Source organism: Littorina saxatilis, linkage group LG6 (assembly GCF_037325665.1).
Source record: "Littorina saxatilis isolate snail1 linkage group LG6, US_GU_Lsax_2.0, whole genome shotgun sequence".
Lineage (NCBI taxonomy): Eukaryota > Metazoa > Mollusca > Gastropoda > Littorinimorpha > Littorinidae > Littorina > Littorina saxatilis.
In genome coordinates this window covers 19619871-19641382 of record NC_090250.1, presented here as the reverse complement: position 1 = coordinate 19641382, position 21512 = coordinate 19619871, and the positions used below count along the sequence as shown (strand labels likewise).

The window sequence follows — 21512 nt, the reverse complement described above, 5'->3', positions numbered from 1 at the left end:
AATATACTCTGAACGCAATTTAATTCCTTCCATATTTTGATGTACGTACAGCAACAGCAACAAACAGGGTTCTGCACTTTGTGAAACTGTACAAAGAGCTGTTAATGTTAGCTCGGTGCTACAGTGAATCCCCCCTTTTAAGACCTCCAAAAGTCTGAGAAAATCAGGTTTTAAAAAGGAGGGGGAGTCTTCAAATGGAGGTAAATGTATAGAGGATATGAAGAGAAAGCCTGACTTAAAAGAAAGGTTCCACTGTACTTCTGCATTCCAACAGTACATGGACCCCCTCATGTGGATTTTTTGAAAGTCCAAAGATCAGGAGGTGCATATTCTGGCTTTCAGAAGGCACATTCCTCGCTGACCCATGATCTTTGGAGCACTCTTTTCAATGTTAATTATATGCTGACTTTTGGATGTTCTCTGAGCCCTTCACTAAACCATTATGGTCATATCGGTTAGATTAACTCCGTAAATTTGTGCGGGTAAAAATCTGTCAGAACAATAGATTATTTCCGAACATCGTCTATTAAAGTACATGTCATGAGAAAGTCAATGATAACATTCTGTAACCACATGCAAAAAGTAGATCTAGTACGAGTAGCAACTCACTTTTCTTCTGCTGTAACTCCAGGCAGCGATCATTGATCAGACTTGTACTCTTCAGCTTGCGTACCGACTCGTTGATGCACAGATTCTGAAAACAGACCCCGGGTGTTAAAACCAACATGTAGAGATTTTCAAAACAGATTCCCCTGTGTTAAAGCTTACATGCAAAGATTCTGAAAACAGAGATCCCCTGTGATGGTTTAACTTTTTCGCGACGCGCCGCCCGAATACAAGCGTTGACTGATCATGCCGTTGTCAACACGCCGCCAGAATCCGTGCGTAAGGTGCGTGAGTCACTTCGCCACACACCGCCATAATAGTAGCGTTGGAAGTGGAAAATACCACGTTGGGGATTTTCCATACGAAAACCCACGTGATAGGTTCAGAGGTCGGCTGCATTATCATACGCGACAAATAACTCCCAGAACAGTTGATTTCATTGGTTAGTTTGGATACTACAGGTCATTGACGGGACCAACCCATGCCTTAGTTTCATATTTAGGATTCCAAAATGTCGCGAGTTGTCAGTGTTGTTGTTGCGAAGCGAAGCGGCGTGCAGAAGGCAGGCAGTGACTGTGTGTGCATCAAACAGTGTTGTTGTGATAGATGGATAAGTGAGTGATGAGGGTGAATGAGTTAGCCAAATCAAGAGCTCGAGGTGTCAATGCTACTTTGGCCAAAACCCAATGCAAGCGGACGGACGCGATTCTGGTGCCGGGAATGTTCTGTGGCCACATGGCTGTGGCGCTTTGTGTTGAGCCGTGCTTCGAAGTGTGGCACACAAAGAAGGATGTTCTCCGTGCATAAACCGAGTTCTAAACAAGTCATTTATACAAAAACTGTAAATACTGTGACAGCAAGTGTTTCTTTTCTTCTATGGATAAAACCCAACGCAATGGGACTCGATTCTGGTGCCTGGAATGTGGTGTGGCGTTTTGCGTTGAGCTGTGCTTCCAAGTGTGGCACTGTAAATACTGTGACAGCAAGTGTTTCTTTTCTTCTACATGGATATATTCATCATAGTCATCACCCAGTCATCTCATTGTCTCATTCAGGTTAGTAAATTCTTTTTTGAGTATTCACTAACAACATTTTGTGCATATTTTCAAACATGTCTGTAGTATTTATGTGGTGCCTCTGGACTTTTTTTTATTTAAATTGTTGACATTTTCAATAGCATACCACACAAACACAACAAGCCTTTTGACAAATACAAAGTACATTTCTGAAACAATGAAAGATCTTTCTTTAATTGTGTGCAAAAAGTAAGTCTCCACATGTACTAGTTTTTTTACAATATTTTTTTGAAAATACAATATTTTTTTCAAAATTTTCCAATTTTGCTTGTCAGCAGGCTATTTATTGACATTTTCAATAGCATACCACACAAACACAACAAGCCTTTTGACAAATACAAAGTACATTTCTGAAACAATGAAAGATCTTTCTTTAATTGTGTGCAAAAAGTAAATCTCCACATGTACTAGTTTTTTTACAATATTTTTTTCAAAATACAATATTTTTTTCAAAATGTCCCAATTTTGGTTGTCAGCAGGCTATTTATATGCTTTGGCTCAGGCGTTCTGAGTGTATAGTCATGTCATAGGGTGGACGTGTTGAATGAGTTAAATGCAGAGATTTCAAAAACAGATCCCCTGTGTTAAAGCGGGGATATAGCTCAGTTGGTAGCGCGCTGGATTTGTATTCAGTTGGCCGCTGTCAGCGTGAGTTCGATCCCAGGTTCGGCGGAAATTTATTTCACAGAGTCAACTTTGTGTGCAGACTCTCTTTGGTGTTCGAACCTCCCCCCGTGTACACTACATTGGGTTTGCACGTTGAAGATCCCACGATTGACAAAAGGGTCTTTCCTGGCAAAATTGCTTAGGCACAGTTAATAATTGTCTACCTATACCCGTGTGACTTGGAATAATAGGCCGTGAAAGGTAAATATGCGCCGAAATGGCTGCAATCTACTGGCCGTATAAAATTTCATCTCACACGGCATCACTGCAGAGCGCCTAGAACTGTACCCACGGAATATGCGCGATATAAGACTCATTGATTGATTGATTGAAAGTTTTCATGAACAAAACAGAGACCCCGTGTGTTAAAGCTAACATGTAGAGATTATGAAAACAGATCCCCTGTGTTCAAGTCTATGCAGAGATTATGAAAACAGATCCCCTGTGTTCAAGTCTATGCAGAGATTATGAAAACAGATCCCCTGTGTTCAAGTCTTTGCAGAGATTATGAAAACAGATCCCATATCCCGTCTGTTAAAGTTGCTGTGCAGAGATTCTGAAAACAGATCCCATATCCCGTCTGTTAAAGTTGCTGTGCAGAGATTCTGAAAACAGATCCCATATCCCGTCTGTTAAAGTTGCTGTGCAGAGATTCTGAATACAGATCCCATATCCCGTCTGTTAAAGTTGCTGTGCAGAGATTCTGAAAACAGATCCCATATCCCGTCTGTTAAAATGGCTGTGCAGAGATTCTGAATACAGATCCCATATCCCGTCTGTTAAAGTTGCTGCGCAGAGATTCTGAAAACAGATCCCATATCCCGTCTGTTAAAGTTGCTGTGCAGAGATTCTGAATACAGATCCCATATCCCGTCTGTTAAAGTTGCTGTGCAGAGATTCTGAATACAGATCCCATATCCCGTCTGTTAAAGTTGCTGTGCAGAGATTCTGAATACAGATCCCATAATTATCCCGTCTGTTAAAATTGCTGTGCAGAGATTCTGAATACAGATCCCATATCCCGTCTGTTAAAGTTGCTGTGCAGAGATTCTGAATACAGATCCCATATCCTGTCTGTTAAAGTTGCTGTGCAGAGATTCTGAATACAGATCCCATATCCCGTTTGTTAAAGTTGCTGTGCAGAGATTCTGAAAACAGATCCCATATCCCGTCTGTTAAAGTTGCTGTGCAGAGATTCTGAATACAGATCCCATATCCTGTCTGTTAAAGTTGCTGTGCAGAGATTCTGAATACAGATCCCATATCCCGTTTGTTAAAGTTGCTGTGCAGAGATTCTGAATACAGATCCCATATCCCGTCTGTTAAAGTTGCTGTGCAGAGATTCTGAATACAGATCCCATATCCCGTCTGTTAAAGTTGCTGTGCAGAGATTCTGAAAACAGATCCCATATCCCGTCTGTTAAAGTTGCTGTGCAGAGATTCTGAATATAGATCCCATATCCTGTCTGTTAAAGTTGCTGTGCAGAGATTCTGAATACAGATCCCATATCCCGTCTGTTAAAGTTGCTGTGCAGAAATTCTGAAAACAGATCCCATATCCCGTCTGTTAAAGTTGCTGTGCAGAGATTCTGAAAACAGATCCCATATCCCGTCTGTTAAAGTTGCTGTGCAGAGATTCTGAAAACAGATCCCATATCCTGTCTGTTAAAGTTGCTATGCAGAGATTCTGAAAACAGATCCCATATCCCGTCTGTTAAAGTTGCTGTGCAGAGATTCTGAAAACAGATCCTAAGTGTTTAAGTTTTCATGAACAAAACAGACCCTGTGTGTTAGAGATTCTGAAATCAGATTCACCTGTGTTAAAGCTTGTATGCAGAGATTTTGAAAACAGAGCCGCTGTGTTAAAGTTTACATGAACAAAACAGATCCCTGTGTAAAAGCTTACATGCAGAGATTGTAAAAAAAGATCCTCTGTGTTAAAGATTTATACATGCACAGATTCTCTAGCCAAATCGCTTGTGTTAAAGTATACATACAAAGATTCTGAAAACAGATCCGGTGTGGTAAAATTTACACAAAAAGATTCTGAAAACAGATCCGGTGTGGTAAAATTTACACAAAAAGATTCTGAAAACAGATCCGGTGTGGTAAAATTTACACACAAAGATTCTGAAAACAGATGTTTACATGTGTTAAAGCTTACATGAACAACCAAGCTGCTGAGGAAGAATAATAACATGCAAAAACAAACCTGTCTTGACCCAAGGGAAATAACTCTGGTATCATCACCGAAGGGACTCTTGATGATCTCCCTTACAAACTGTGCCAGTTGTGAATGAGTGCGGCTGCAGTAGTAGATCTGCACACAAAAAACGGCGATCACATACACGCACGCCAAGATAATCCTCAATAAAAGGGACATCCAGATTCAACCTTCGTCAGACGAACATTCGTCGGTGGTGGGGATTTCCTCTCTATTTTTAACTTTGTGCCTCAATGCGCATGCGCTTGGTTTTTGGCGCTCACCACTGCTTGCCGAAGATCGGGATCTGCGTGGTGAAAAAGGCATGTTTGACGAACCTCAATCAGCAATCTTCGTGAGTACTTTTAGTCCTTTTCATAATGTTAAAAATATGTTTTATGTGCGCAGTGTTAAAGTTTAATATCTTTACGACGCTTCTGTGGACTGTGCATCTGTAAACTGTTCATTTTGGAGGCGTAGTGCATGAACACGGATACCCACACACAACTCAGAACTTGAGTCGACGGGCGACATATCCTGCCAATTATCTCCCTTGATCTCTCTTGCACAAGACACTTGTTTCCACTAGACCTATTTGTTTTAGAGTTGGGAGATTTTACAGGAATGAATCTAAAAATCTAAAAAAAAAATCAGTGTTGCTTGTGTACCCAGCATATTCAGATGTCTGGAATATTCCGATAAAAAAGACTCGTCATATATAACACTACTCGTCATCACTGTTTACTGTTTCGAAAAACAGACGAACGCACGAAGAACTTCGCGTAGATCTGGACCGAAATTAGAAAGTGGTGACCGTGACGGGATGTGACGTCACCACTTCAACAAACTCGCGAACATCGGAACTCACGAACTTTTGACGGCAAATCTGGATGTCTCTAAAAAGTCGCTTGTTCATGTCATTGGTTGTTATTCTCTCAGGTGCCATGAGACTGGTTCCCCATACCTCTCACTCTAGTACACATGTCGTATGCATTTAGAGCGCTTACTTCCCTTTGCTTATCAGATCTCTAAAACAACTATCGGCCTCATTTGTTTACAATTCTCAACCTTCGTAACGTAACACCTCTCCCCTCACAAAGACAGACATGCCCACCCACACACAGATGCACCCAGACCCCCCTCCACACCCTGTTTTCATCCACCCTTTGTAACATTATGCCCCTCCCCCCACACACACACCCACACACACCTCCTCCCCCACCAATGTTTTCATCCAACCGTTGTAACATAACACCCCTCCACCCCACCCCCCTCCCCCAACACACACACAGACTATGCACCAAGACCCCCCCACACACACCAATGTTTTCATCGAAGCTTTGTAACATAACACTCATCCACCCCTTCCCCCTCCCCTAACACACACACAGATGCACCAAGACCCCCTTCACACACGCACACACTAATGTTTTCATCCAGCCTTTGTAACATAACACCCCTCCACCCCACCCACCTCCCCCCAACACACACACAGATGCACCAAGACCCCCCCCCCACACACACACCCATGTTTTTGTCTAACCTTTGTAATATTACACCTCTCCCTCCCCCCCCCCACACACACACACATATCCCACACAGATGCACCCAGACCCCCCCTACACACACACTAATGTTGTCATCCAACCTTTGTAACATAACACCCCTCCTCTTCATCGTCTTCCTTATCCTTCGTCGCCTTCTCCTCGTCGCTGTTGTAGTCGTCAGGAATCAGGCCGCTGTCGTCATCTGCGGCTGACGATGATTCCTCCAATCGCTGCCGTTTAATTCCCTCCATCTCGTCACTGAAGGCTTTCTGGGTGTCGGTGCTCGCTCCTTGCATCAAGCTGCTGAACTCATCGTCAAGTTTCGCTAGCTGGGACCGAAAGGACACAAGAGCTAGAATTAGTATGTCTTTTCTTCTTTTTTTGCGTTCAGGGACTGAAACTCCCATATATATACTTGTGTTATTTGCACAAGTGGGGTTTTACATACATGACCATTTGTACCCCGCCAGTTAGGCAGCCATACGGCGCTTTTAGAGGATTCATGCTTGTTATTTTCGTGTTTCTATAACCCACCAAACTCTCACATGGATTAAAGGATCTTTTTCAGGCGCATTTGGTCTTGTGCTTGCCTGTACACATGAAGGGGGATAAGGCACGGGCAGGTCTGCATATAAATTGACATGGGAGATTAGAAAAATCTCCCCCCTTAACCCATCACTTCCATGACTGTCCACCTCAATGTACAGACAGATTTCATGTCTGCGTTCCCTCCTTGCTTCAACCAAACTTTCGCTTGTGTTTGCAATTAACAGTCCGCAAAAAGTACTGCTGCAACATACCTTTCGTTTTCCTCTGCAAACCTTGCTTGACGATCCCAGGGTTTTGAGTCTGCTTTCCCTCTTTGCAATCAGCTCCTGTTCTCTCTGAAAGACAAAACATAAGGAATTGGAGCAAAACAAATCTCTGCTTGCTGTGTAGCACACATGCACGCAAACAAACACAAACATGTACAGAACCACACACACTCATATTTACACACACGCAGGCAAACAAACACAAACATTATATCTCACACACACTCGTATCCTCACATACACACACACACCCGCCAGCATGCATGCTCGCACACACACACACACACACACACACACACACACACACACACACACACACACACACACACACATAAAATAATATACATCCGCAGTTGCTTCTCACTTCCAATGGCATGGTGAATAGGCTCTTTAACCATGCATCCACATACAAATCATAGCTAAAAAAAAGAAGCGCTTATGTACACCCTGACAGAAAAAAACCCAGGAGGTATGTTTTTTATCGTCTCTTTTAACCAACATGGCTTATCTATAACTAAAACGACAGGATGAACAAAGTACAGTGATACCTGCGATATGTGGCCCCTCCGATGAGAGGACACCTCCCTTAAAAGGACGCCTCTGGCATCCCTTTGTTCTTTCTTTCTTTATTTGGTGTTTAACGTCGTTTTCAACCACGAAGGTTATATCGCGACGGGGAAAGGGGGGGGGGGGGGGGGGGGGGGAAGATGGGATAGAGCCACTTGTTAATTGTTTCTTGTTCACAAGAGCACTAATCAAAAAATTGCTCCAGGGGCTTGCAACGTAGTACAATATATGACCTTACTGGGAGAATGCAAGTTTCCAGTACAAAGGACTTAACATTTCTTACATACTGCTTGCCTAAAATCTTTATAAACATTGACTATATTCTATACAAGAAACACTTAACAACGGTAAAAGGAGAAACAGAATCCGTTAGTCGCCTCTTACGACATGCTGGGGAGCATCGGGTAAATTCTTCCCCCTAACTCGCGGGGGGTGGCATCCCTTTGTCTATTATCTCAATTAAAATATACCTGTCATGAGAGGCCACCTTCAATGTCAGGACACTTCGGGCTGGTCCCAAGGGTGTCCTTTCACCGCAGGGACCACTGTGCAATTCAAAGTTTACCTTTGCTTGTCCAACCGTCTCTTCTTGTTGCTTCTGACGCGTGAAAGCCGTCACCCAGTCAGTGTCACCTGCTCCACCAAGATGCCAACACAACAATGAATACGTACATGTATATGAATTCTAAAACTTCTGTTTTCAGCAAGGTGTCAACAGAAAAGTATGTACTAATAGGAATAATAGGCCGTGAAAAGTATATAGTCGCCTAACACGCTTAATTTAAGACCCCCCAATTTAAAACCCCCCAATTTAAATGCCATGAGCCTCCCCTCTGGGAGGGTATGTGCGTAGAAATACTCACTAATTTAAGACCCCCAATTTAAGACCCCCAATTTAAGACCCCCCAATTTAAGACCCCCAATTTAAGACCCCCAATTTAAGACCCCCATCCCTTTCAAGACCCTGTTTTCTCACATATTTTGCTCATAACCTCTGTAAATTTACCCTCAACTACAAACTCTCTACGTTTTAAGACTTTAAAGGTCCTTGTCTACATTTTTATACCGAAATCGCCCTTTGACCATTAAAATGCAGAGTCTATTATCTACAAATATCAACAATACACCCCCTTTCGATCAGGAAAGACGAAGCCAGTGTAGCCGTTTGAAAATTCATTGTAGTATTCCAGCGTAGTACTCATAGTAGGATATCCTTATTTGGAAAATGCTAAGCGCAAAACCCCTCTCAAATCTCCTGCATTTCATGCGTTTAAAAAAAAGCGTGGACAGCGCTCCAGTGTCAAACTGTTGCTGCACTTGTTTGGGCGTGGCTATAAGCATAGTGACATGAATTTGATTGGTCAGTATTTTTAGGCAAAGCACATGTTCTCAGCAAACAGAAAACAAAATATTGGAAGCGTGAGTCACGCTATACCCAAAAATAAAATCTTTTTTTACATATGTAACCGAGTGCCGTAACACTACGATCACCTCGGGAGGCGAAGTGCAATCAAACAGGATTGAAAATGTTAGGGCCAATTTCTTAGCCCTATAAAAACTGTTATGCAAACCCGAAGGTTTCCATGAACATACAATCGGAAACCACCAGACCCCATCACAAAGAGAATTCCACAATCCACCGGTGTTGACTTAAAGGCCAACAACTCGGGTGCAGAGTCTGCTGCGAAAGGAGCGGTAGCCTCCCCTGTTACACAGATATTTTTTTTCTATAACTTTTTTCCCCATGGTTCATTCATCATTTGACATAATTTTGTATCGAAATCTAACCATAAGATTATTGAAAAAAAGCAAAAATGTAGACGACCACCTTTAAAGATTTTCTCAGAATTTTTGAGGTCTTAAAAAGGGGTTCCACTGTAGAAGTTTAGTGAAGAAGAATCAAGTAAAATGTATCTGCAATACATTTCAGTTTCAAGTTGACATTGTCATCACACACGGTACTATTATTCTTTCCTTCTTTCCTACTTCTTTAACCTTCGCCCGTACGGGTTATCGACTACACACGGAAGTCATCGTGGGGCCGTGCGGACCCATGCTTCTCATTTCCTTTATGACCTTTTTACATTTAGTCAAGTTTTGACTAAATGTTTTAACGTAGAGGGGGGATTCGAGACGAGGGTCGTGTTGTATGTGTGTGTGTGTGTGTGTGTGTGTGTGTGTGTGTGTGTGTGGTGTATGTGTGTGTGTATGTGTGTGTGTGTGTGTGTGTGTGTGTGTAGAGCGATTCAGAGAAAACTACTGGACCGATCTTCATGAAACTTGACATGAGAGATCCTGAGTATGGTATCTCCAGATGTTTTTTTCATTTTTTTGATAAATGTCTTTGATGACGTCATATCTGGTTTTTCGTGAAAGTTGAGGCGGCACTGTCACGCTCTCATTTTTCAACCAAATTGGTTGAAATTTTGGTCAAGTAATCTTCGACGAAGCCCGGACTTTGGTATTGCATTTCAGCTTGGAGGCTTAAAAATTAATTAATGAGTTTGCTCGTTAAAGTTGTCATTAAAATCGATTTTTCGCAAACAGATTTAGAATTGATTGCATCGTATTCTTCATCACATTCTAAATCTAAAAATATTACATGTGTCATGTTTACTCTAAAAATGTGATCACAATTAACGAAAATAGATTAATTAGTCTTCCAATTAAAATGTAAGAAATCGATCCAAAAATGATATCATCTTATTCTTTATCATTTCCTGATTCCAAAAACATATAGATATGATAGGTTGTATTCAAATCAAGCTCAGAAAAATAACAAGAATACAGAAAAGCGCGCTTTTATGCTTAGCACAGCACGTGGGAGGTGAGTGATTTCCTTCATGCGGGGATTGACGAAGCTGTACTGTCTTGGTGAAAAAATACAGTGCGTTCAGTTTCATTCCGTGAGTTCGACAGCTTGACTAAATGTAGTAATTTCACCTTACGCGACTTGTTTTTTTTAATTACTTCTCGCTGACATTTTAGGACATAAGAGCTTTTTAGGTGCCTGAGGCATTCTTAAAAGCTCATTTAAAAATTCCGACTAGTTTAAGAGATATTAGCAATTAAACACCCTTCTGGGTCCACATGGACCCACGATCACCGGCGAAGGTTAACCTATTCATATTCATACATGCTTTCCATTTCTTTTGATACTGATAGTAAGATTGTTTCTTTTTCTAGCCCTGTTTTGATACAAAAAATGAATTAGAAGAAAAGCAAAAAGGAGGGAAACAAAAACGGGATCGCTTAGAGCAGCATATAAAATATTTGAATTAACACAATACCTGTGCTGCTTTCCTCCTTTCTGCAAGAAACAAGAAAACGGTGCGAATCAGAATGGTAACACAAAACATGCACCTTTGTTAATTTCACACAAATCTTGTAAAAAAAGCCAGTCTTCAATTAACAAACTACAAAAGAAACAGCAAGATATTGAAAGAAAAACGAAAGTAGTCCACAGAACATGTATTTAACAGGATCAAGAAATCTATTATTATACACAGCTCCGATATGTGATATATATATATACGGTAACAGTAGAATGAATGTGTGAACAACTCTAATATATGTAATATAAAAGACAGGGTGATGCAGTAGTCCCCCTTGTCACAGACAGTTGCTCTGCATTGATGGAGTTGTCTCTCTTCCAAAGCGTGAGCTATTTAAAGTAGCGGAATGAATGTGTGAACATTATGATTTAAGCCAAATGAAGGTGCTCATGCACGTTGTTAGTCAGGCAAGATGAACGCTGTACAAACCCCTGTGCCTGTCCGCTCAAAACAGCCTCCACCTCCCTTTTCTGCCCGTCCTGGAAATCTCGCAGCCACTTTAGTGCACCACAGATCAGGCTGAGTGATTTCCCCTGAAATAATACCACAGCACAATTGAATCATTAATAGACCCTATCAGTATTCAAAGCTCTCGTAAGCTCTAGCAAACTTCAAAGCATGTGGATCGGCTATCTTGCGAGAGCTGCGAAGACCTAGGATCAAAGTTCTCATGACTTTCGAAGCATAACAAAGAGCATAACGTATACTGCAGGGACTGCTGTGCAGTGGAACGCCCAAATTAAGACACCCCCCCCCCCCCCAAATTTAAAACTTCCTCTCTTTTAAGACTTTGCTTTTTCAAATTTTCTGTTCATATTAACCTCTATAAATTTACACCCATTATAAGCTAGACTCCGTCCGTTTTAAGACCTGATTTTCTAAGATTTTTGAAGGTCTCGAAAGGGGGGTTCCACTAGTAGTATGAAATGAGTGATTGGCTGCAGCTGGGTAAGAAGAGCAGACATCAAGAGATGAGAGAGCGGGGCTGGGGGGGGGGGGGGGGGGTGTGGCCGTACCGTTCCTGTGGGACTCTCGAAGATGCCAACCTTGCCAGTCTGCAGACAGAGGTAGAGCTGTCTCATGAAGCTCTGCTGGATGTCATAGGGCTCGAAGGGAAAGGGAAACGTGTCTGGGACTGTGACAGTCTCTGTCTCTGCACACACAGACAATTACCACACAGGCAGTTAACATCATGTGACAAAGATTGACTCCACAGCTGGTACACACACACACACACACACACACACACACACACACACTGCATGCCATATGTACACACACACACACTCACTCACAACCACACACAAATGACGTATGGTCAGTAAAACACACACACACACACACACACACACACACACACGCACACACACACACACTGTAACACACACACACACAAACACACACAAACACACACACACACACACACACACACACATAAACACACTGTTATCTACCCAAAACGAGAAATCAAATAGTATAACCATCAATGATGGTTTGGTTTGACACACAAAATGTACCTTCGAAGTTTACTGTGTGATTCTCTTCCATCGGCTTCTTGTCAGGCACGGAGTCCATATCCATCTCTGCCAAGAGTGCATCGTCATCGTCTTCAAAAGAATCCATAGGACAGCTGTAGTTGGTATCGGGTGCCTAGTGCTGGCCTGAGGTTTACAAAGTTTGTTTCAGGCAGACCGCCATAGCAGACAACTATTTCCGGTTGAAATTCGCGCGAGCAGAGAACCCTCTACGGTTGATGTTATTTATACATTTATACGTGAACTTGTCCTGTATTATTATTTTGAATTGTTGAAAACCTGAACTTGCTTTTCTGTAATTCATTTTTGGTCCTTTTAGCTTTTGAGTACTAGCTTATGTGCTTACGACAGTGTTCTTAAAATCGGTACCCCTTAAAATACATTATCTTCAAACTGTCCAATATCAAATTGGAACAAAATGGCGACCTGCGGGTAATTCAAAGGATGTTGTGGTACGTATACATCAGCTTTACAGTATTTATGGACTTGTTGCATTTTCATTGCAGATTTTTGTGCAGTATTTTACTAAATCGTTTTACTGGCCCGTCTAACTTTGTTGTTGAAATGTTCGATCTTTTACTAAACCACTCAAAAGTTGTTGTTTGAGAAGAACCGAAGAAAGTGAAAGATCTGTCAGTGTCAACTACTCGTGTAAATCAACTAAATGTAATACTAATAGTTAGTAGCACTAGCAGTGATGCTGTTCTGTTCAGTGTGTATGACAATGCCATACATTTGTTGTGTAGTCCATCTCAGTGTAGCTGGTAGCGGTACACTCCTCAGTCCTGACACTGACAGTGACAATCAAAATGACTGGATTTTTGAAAAGATAAAACTTCATTGAAAGACGCAACAGAGATCGAGCCTCCTGAAAAGGAGGAGGGTTGAAATTGAATGGTCAGGAAAGAGAAAAAGAGTGACACTACCAGGTGCAGCATTCAGTCAAACTCAACCCATCGTATTATCACTACTTAAAATGTAACATCGGCATCGGCATAATTAAGCCCGAAAGTACATTCTATCTAAACTTGTACAAGTTGTAGTTGTACTAAACTAGATCTCATTGTTTTCCTTGAGAGTGAGACTGACACCGACAGTTGCAACTTTGACGTACAGGATGCAGTTTTTATACGTACATGTTTAGATTACAATACAATCACAAAATTACAAATTTGCTTTATACTTTTTGTTCAAGGAATCAAGGTGAGAAACAATGCTGTCCCAAGTAATGCACTATAGGAGAAAACCTGCTTCTGATACTGCCACAGACAGCCACAATCAGATGGTCAGCAAGGAAGAGGGAACGAGCACACCTAGACAGGAATTAAGATGAGTGAACACGTCCGAGGAAGATAAGTGTACACAACGGAAGATGTCCTGGCAGGAAGATGGGTGAACAGCGCTCGCTAATACAGGCAACAGTGGTGGGGGTGAACGATGCCAGTTTCCTCTACCCCTGCTGTATCCAGTGCTACGCCAAGATGCTGCACAACGTCCACTCTCACGTGTAAGGAAATTATCTGTCTTTTTGCAATACACATATTATTTTGTGATTGTGAGGCAGGCCTAAACTGGCCCAAAGTCAAATTTCTGTTTTGTAAAAACAGACTTCTTCTTCTTCTTCTTGGCGTTCGCAGAGGTTACACAATCAGTCCAGCACTGGTGATAAATGTTGTCGTTTTCTCCAACTCCTGTCGACTGCCGTATAGTTTGGTCTGCAAGGGAGTTGGTGACGGCCACACTTCTTTTCGTTCCTCATCTAGTAAGGGACATCGCTGTAAGATGTGTTCCGCTGTTTGGTCCTCTTGACCGCAGGCACAGGTTGGTGATGGCGCCAGCTTGAACTTTCGGTTCATGTGAGCATTGAGCCTGTTGTGGCCAGTACGCAGCCTGATGAGGTTGACTTGCTGCTCTCTGGACATTGTGTGGTAGTCATCTCTGTTTGTCCTTGGCCTCATCAATGCCTTGATGATTGTCTTCTGCTCACTAAAGCTGACACTGTTTTCAGGTTGGTCTTCCACGGCTCCTTCTTTTGCCAGCTCATCTGCCCTTTCAAACAATAAAGCAGTATTGGCGTTAACCGGTAATTACCGGTATTTTACCAGTTGAAATGAGAAAATACCAGAAAATAATTGGCTGCCGGTATAACCTACCAGTTGATTTTTAGAACTACCGTTTTTTTCGCTGGTAAAACAACAAAAGCAGTACTCTGAGTTGGACTCTTACTGGTTCCAATGACCAGCCTACCTTTTGTTTCTGGACTGTTTTCATCATAAAAGTTTGTGTACCAGTTTGAAAAAATATTAGCGCCATCACTGTAAAGTACTTGTTCTTGTTTTCGATCTCGCTCATGTTAACCAGGCCTGTGGCATCAGGAGATATCGCCTGTCAGTGTCACTGTTTTGACATCGTCATGGAAATTTTGGACAGCTTTTCAGCAGAAGGCACAAACTGATTTTTTTGTTTATTGTGAAATAGTGTTTATATTTGTGCCTGGTATGAAAAGAATGTTAAATCATATAATTGTCCATCATATTTTATTTTTAGAGAATATTTCTCATGGAGAATGATTTACTTCGTCTAAAGCACAAAAACATCAAAATCGTCAAGAATTAAATTATGCCAAAATTCCAGGACGACGACGGTATATGGCTATAATTATATGTGTCACAGGTGGCAGTGTGTGCGGTGTAACCAGACCCGTGGCGTCAGTGATTTACGGTGGAGATATCGTCTGTCGCTGTGTGTTGCTGACAGCTCAAGCACTGCTAATCTCAGTCTCTTTGGGGGGACCCTTCTTCAGCACTTTGGCTGTGATGCTGACACCTTTCACCAGTGAGTTGTCTCCCATTGTGTTTGGTTCTGTGTTTGGCTTGATTTACCTCTCTCTCTTGGTTTTTCATTCTCAGTCATTCACACACTCATTCACACACACACACACACACACACACACACACACACACACACACACACACACACACACACACACACACACACACACACACACACACACACACACACACACACACACACACACCACTGGGGGGGCATCATGCCCACAGTAACTTCCCTTCCCTCTTATTCTTATTTTTACTTTCTTTTTATTTTATTATTTTCTATCTTTTTATTGATCATTTCTAGCTGACCTCTCTTCGCCCCACCATGCAACAATAATGGTCATTTCATGACCGTGGTTGCAAAACGGAAGAAGAAGACACACGCACACACACACACACTGTCACACACACTGTCACACACACTCACTCACTGTCAATATCATCCATACAATGAGCATAAGCTTTTTCTGAGTGTGTGTTTTTATCATCCTTTTTTGTTAGTAGATCATCTGCCAGCTTTAATTGTGTTCTGGGTTTTTGACTCACCTGTGTAATCAGGAGAGTTTTAGCAATGAGCAGTGTTATACCGTAGAGGGCAAACTTAACGTTGGGGTTTTCTCAGATGTTTTTTTCAAGCTAGAGCCTCCAAATTTCTCACACAGGTAGGTTTTGATAATCTTCAAACAGGACAACAAATTGGTTGGTGTACCCTCATCAAATGTCAGGGTCACAGCGGGGTCATGTTTGGGGTCATAAAAAAGGAAATGTTCATTTTGTCAAATGTTTTTGAAGAAATACCTTTAAAACTTGCTTCATAAATGTATCAAGCTGAAAAACAAAGGGCAGTAACCAAGTGAGCACTCTAAATGCATTACAACATGTGAAATAGAGTAAGTTCGAGTTATGCTGAACCAATCTCCTTGTTTTGTTTGTTTGTTTGTTTGTTTGCTTAACGTACCCAGCCGACCACGAAGGGCCATATCAGGGCGGAACCAATCTCCTGACACCTGAGAGAATAACAAGCATGTGAAATGTCAGCATTCAACTTTCATCCTCAAGTATCAAGCGTAGATATTGTGAGCAATGTGATTGATATTCTGTTATTAATATAATATGTGTTACTTTTTTCCATTCATTGCAGGTTTATTAGTGGCAGCCATGGCAACGGAGGATTCCTTGAAGAGGATGTCATGGTTCAAGCAGTGTGCACAGCTCTAGTGGGTAGGTCCTACATCTTCTGCGTCAAAACCCCCAATGGCCAGAGCTCTGCACGAGACGCTGCAACTTCATATTCACTGAAAACCCACAGCGCCGCACAAGATGTTGCTGCTTCACAGCCGCTGAAAGCTAGTCATGGAATCCCAAGGCCAGCTTGCCTCGCAGACCTCTTGAGCGCTCCGCCGACTTCACAGCGGCATGATGGGAAATTGTCCGACTTGGTCGCCGTACAGATGATTCCCACCAACACCCAGGATGCTGAACGTGTGACTGTGATGGACGTGCTACAACAATTGGTACACGGGAGTTCCATGGTAGACGGTGGTTGTATGGCGCCTGGTAGTTCCCGCCCTTGTGTCTCTGTGTCTGGAAACATCTCTGCTGAGACTGGTTTCTCCTCGGTGGAGGTGCCACAGATCACAGGCAGGCGTAACAGAGCGTCCAAGGTGAACAGAAACCATCACAGAAAAAGTTGCACTCGAAGAAGTACCAAGAGGCGTCAAACGTGTCCGTCTTCTTTTCAGAAAGGGAATGATAGATACACTCCAGCTGATGGCACACTGCTATGTTCACAGTCACTGTGTTCAGAGTCATCATGTTCACAGTTACCGTGTTCACAGTCACTGTGTTCACAGTCATCACGTTCACAGTTACTGTGTTCACAGTCAATGTGTTCACAGTCAATGTGTTCACAGTCACCACGCTCAGGCTGGTCTGCTCTGCACACTTCTAAGCTGTCTGGCGCCAGTCAAGGGTCTACAATGTTTAGCTGCCAGAGTTCAATGGATGGAGAGTTTGCGTCAGGGCGCAGTGTAACATGCATTGGAAGCAGATCCCAGGGGACAACTTTCCAGTGTCATGAAAGCCAGAGAGAGGAACTGCATGCTAGCTGTGGTACGAAAAGAGCAAGCCACAAAGAAGAACTGCATCTTAGCTGTGATAGGAACAGAGGAAGCCAAAGGGAGGAACGGCATGATAGCTCAGGCAATACCTCAGTTTATCCAGGCTTCAGTGAGGCAGGGCCAAGTTTGACTGTCTCTGACAACAAAGAAAACACTCCACAAAGGACAAAAGGCAGTCAAATAAAATCGAGGAGCCAGTTTTGTTTAGAGTCAGGATGTGATAAAAATATGTCTGCCAAAATGTCACTAGAGCTTGACAGAGGTGAGAGTCCTGTGAATAAAAACAGTATGCTGAGTGACAAAGACAGTTTGCTGACTGACATAACATTGCCTGCAACCGGGGCCCCAGATTTACCACAGCTGACTCAGTTTCCTTTCTTAGACAGCCGTGAAGTGTTTGTGTGCCAAGGCTCGGAGTCACAGCCCAATGCCACACAGCCAAGTTTGAATCTCTCATTCAACAGACATCAAACGGCTTCCTTCTCCGACTCGCTGAATGATAGCTCTTTGCTACTGGCTGCATGTGACATCAATGAAGATGTTTCCGGGCCAGGAGACTGCAGTCGGCAACATCAGACCGGGAGTCTCATGTTGCCAGAAGGAGAGAACTTAGACACTCCCATGTTTTCCAGAGTGATTTCTGCAAAAATGTTCACAACAGACTCAGGAAAACATGACGGAATTCATTCACCTGCGGTGCACAAACATTTTAAAGCAGGTGTGGTTATGCAGAATAAAGGAAGAGTTTCTTTTGATACTGACAGTGTCATAGACATGCCATATTCTGAAGATTTGTCACAGTTCCTGAGCGTGATGACAGTCGGCACTGCTACTGCACAGGAGACATGCAGAGAACATCTAGACAGAGTGATACAGGTGCCTGACGCAAGGTCACTCCATGCAGGACAGGTGGCAGAAGAAAAAAGTCCAAGAAAAGATAAATATTCTTACAAAGAAAATGTTGTGTCTGTATCCAATAACAGTTTGATGAGAAGCACAGAGACATCACCAAATACTTCAACAGCAGAAACTTATTGTGTGGCAGGAAGGAAGTCCACAAGACAGGAAAAAAGCTATAGGCAGGCTAGTTCAGCATCGGTGGTGCATCCAGAGAAAAGCACCAGTTCTAGTTCAGGATCAGTGCATCCAGAGAAGACCACCAGTTTTTCTAGTTCAGGGTCGGTGCACAAGAGGACCACTTCCAGTTTAAGATCGGTACACAAGAGGACCACTTCTATTTTAGGATCGGTGCATCCAGAGAAGAGCACCAGTTCTAGTTCAGGATCGGTGCATCAAGAGAAGAGCGCCGGTTTTAGTTCAGGATCCGTGCATCCAGAGAAGACCACCAGTTTGTCTAGTTCAGGATCAGTGCATTCAGAGAAGAGCACCAGTTCTAATTCAGGAATGGTACATTCACAGGAGGGCAGCAGTTCTGGGTACGGCAGTGCAAGAAATTCGACTAACCCACAGGAAGGAGAAGAGGTAGCAAACTTGTCCTCAGAAGATCTGTTTGACTTGGAGAATGGAACTCTTTCATCTAGTTTTCTTGATGAGGTTTTCTCTGTAGAACACACACATGACAGAAGTTCATCTCACATTTCAAACAACAAGCATTTGTCAGTCAGGGTCACAGGCAGCCAGTCCCCAGTCAGTGTTTCTGTTGAAAAGTCTTCACATCTTGCGAACCAATCAAGCCCCAATATACTGGGTCCGCATCCAGTCAGAGACTTAGCAAGGAGTGTATCAATTAGACATCCCACAGACAGTGTTTCAGTTAAACATCCCCCAGTCAGTGTTTTAGTTAGACATCCCCCAGTCAGTGTTTCAGTTAGACATCCCCCAGTCAGTGTTCTTTCAGTCAAAAAGTCTTCACATCTTGCGGAACGTTCAAGCCCCAATGGATTGGATCCACATCGCCAAGCCCCTAAAAGTGTTGGTCAAAGTTTGCTGGACATGCCTCACTCTGAGGACCTGGACATCTTCCTGGACAACCTGACTGACCCAGAGTCAACGCCCCGCAGTGTTTTTGAAAGTCCACAAGGTTGCCCATGCTTGTCTGTCTGTGCAAAGTGCATTGAGGTCAACAACACAAAAGGAAAAGAGGTCATAAACACCAAGACAGCACAAGGTGAGTCTCCTAGGCTAAAGGCTAGTGAAACTAAACAGCACACAGCCTGTGAGTGCAAGCATGCTATTTCTAGGATTGATTCAACCTTCTCTGCACAAACTCTGCCTGTGGGATCACTCTTTGATGTTAAATCTCACAACAAAAATCTCAGTAAAAGTTCCCAGGGTTGCCGTGAAGCTACCAGAACTAGCCCTGTGCAAGAGAAATCTTCAGAATCTGTTGACGCTCTTGTTCTACATCAAGGAGATGAGACAGAACAGTGTGACACTGACAGTTTGATGATCGTGGCTGAGAGTTTTATGGACAGCTCAGCAGATCTGTTTGGATCACAGTCACAAAGTGTTGCAGCGGTTCTTGACAACAGTGAATTTGAGGAGCGCAGTGGTAGCTCTGTCTTCGCGGGCACAACTTTCCATGCCCATCGTGCACAAACTGCGACGATTTGCCAGCAGAATGAGACAAGATTTTGTGGTTCTGGTGACGTCGATGCCTCGCCACCAGCCGCTTCAGGTGCTGACAATGTGTTTGCCTCGGTAAGAGGACGCAAACACAGACAGAGTCAGGGGACACCTGAAGGTCATCAGAGAAAGAAGGTGCGCTTCTCTCGGAGGAGTCAGATTCACAGCGTGAGAGACATAGATGTCAGGCTGGAGAATTATGGCATACCAAAGGCCACGACTAAACTCACGAGAAGAACACCTGTCCACGTCCGTCGGAGGTCTTGTCTGAGGCTGCCGCTCACTACCATCTCGAATGCACAAACCAGAGACCCTTTGACTCTCATCTCGAGTATACAAAGCAGAGATTCTTTGGCTCCCATCTCGAGTGCACAAAGCAGAGATTCTTTGGCTCCCATCTCGAGTGCACAAAGCAGAGATTCTTTGGCTCCCATCTCGAGTGCACAAAGCAGAGATTCTTTGGCTCCCATCTCGAGTGTACAAACTACAGACTCTTTGGCTCCCAGTCCCATCTTGAGTGTACAAACCAGAACTTCTTTGGCTCCCATCTCCAGTACACAAACTCAAAGCAGAGATTATTTGGCTCCCATCTCGAGTGGACTAACCAGAGACTCTTTGGCTCCCATCTCGAGTGCACAAACCAGAGACTCTTTGGCTCCCATCTTGAGTGCACAAACCAAAGACTCTTTGGCTCTCATCTCGAGTGTGCAAAGCAGACGCTCTTTGGCTCCCATCTCAAGTGCACAAACCAGAGACCCTTTGGCTCCCAGTCCCATCTTGAGTGTACAAACCAGAACTTCTTTGGCTCCCATCTCGAGTTCACAAACTCAAAGCAGAGATTATTTGGCTCCCATCTCGAGTGGACTAACCAGAGACTCTTTGGCTCCCATCTCGAGTGGACTAACCAGAGACTCTTTGGCTCCCATCTTGAGTGCACAAACCAAAGACTCTTTGGCTCCCATCTCGAGTGTGCAAAGCAGACGCTCTTTGGCTCCCATCTCAAGTGCACAAACCAGAGACCCTTTGGCTTCCAGTCCCATCTTGAGTGTACAAACCAGAGATTCTTTGGCTCCCATCTCAAGTGCACAAACCAGAGACTCTTTTGCCCCCATCTCGAATATAGAGAGCACAGACCCCTTGATTCAGATGCAGATCCAAGGTAACCGCTGCTCTCTCAGCAACAGAAACAGCCAGAAACTTAGCACACTGACCAGACTAAGTGACCAGGCAATAGGGCCTACAGTGAAAGCTGTACCTGTTGTCTTGGGTGCATGGCGTTCCTTTTGCTCCACGCCAGTCGGTCCTCACAAACACCTGCTGGACTGGTGTGAGAGCTCGGGGTCCCAGGATCTTTTTTCTCCCTGTACTCTGCAGGATTGTGAAGAGGCCGCTCAATACCAGGATCAGCCAAACGCTTTGCCAGTTCATGCAGATGCCATACATAAAGAACTGTTTCCCCAACCACAGTCTAAAATCCTACCAGTACACAGTGGAGGGGAAAATCTCGAGCTTTTAGTTAGCCCTGCCTCAGAGGGGTACAGAAGCATGGCAATAAATAAGGAACTGTTTCCCCGACCACAGCCCAACACCCTACCACACAGTGCACAGGAAAATGTCAG

General features: G+C 43.3%; 1 protein-coding gene across 2 annotated transcripts in view; it reads right to left on the bottom strand.

Annotated features, from left to right (window-relative positions):
* Positions 1–12532, bottom strand: part of LOC138968678 (ATP-dependent DNA helicase DDX11-like) — a 44056-nt gene extending 31524 nt beyond the window's left edge. The window contains exons 1-9 of one of the 2 annotated variants that reach the window (XR_011456258.1): positions 12333–12532; positions 11832–11968; positions 11245–11348; positions 10771–10790; positions 8046–8113; positions 6899–6982; positions 6200–6427; positions 4561–4668; positions 610–694 (exon numbers count right to left, since the gene is read on the bottom strand). Coding sequence is in view for 1 of the 2 variants with exons in the window: in XM_070341279.1 (XP_070197380.1) it covers positions 610–694; positions 4561–4668; positions 6200–6427; positions 6899–6982; positions 8046–8113; positions 10771–10790; positions 11245–11348; positions 11832–11968; positions 12333–12438 (940 nt within the window). In the remaining variant the exon portion in view is untranslated. The remainder of the gene's footprint in view (positions 1–609; positions 695–4560; positions 4669–6199; positions 6428–6898; positions 6983–8045; positions 8114–10770; positions 10791–11244; positions 11349–11831; positions 11969–12332) is intronic. The other variant, XM_070341279.1, reaches the window with a different exon arrangement.
* Between the last annotated feature and the right edge of the window lie 8980 nt (positions 12533–21512).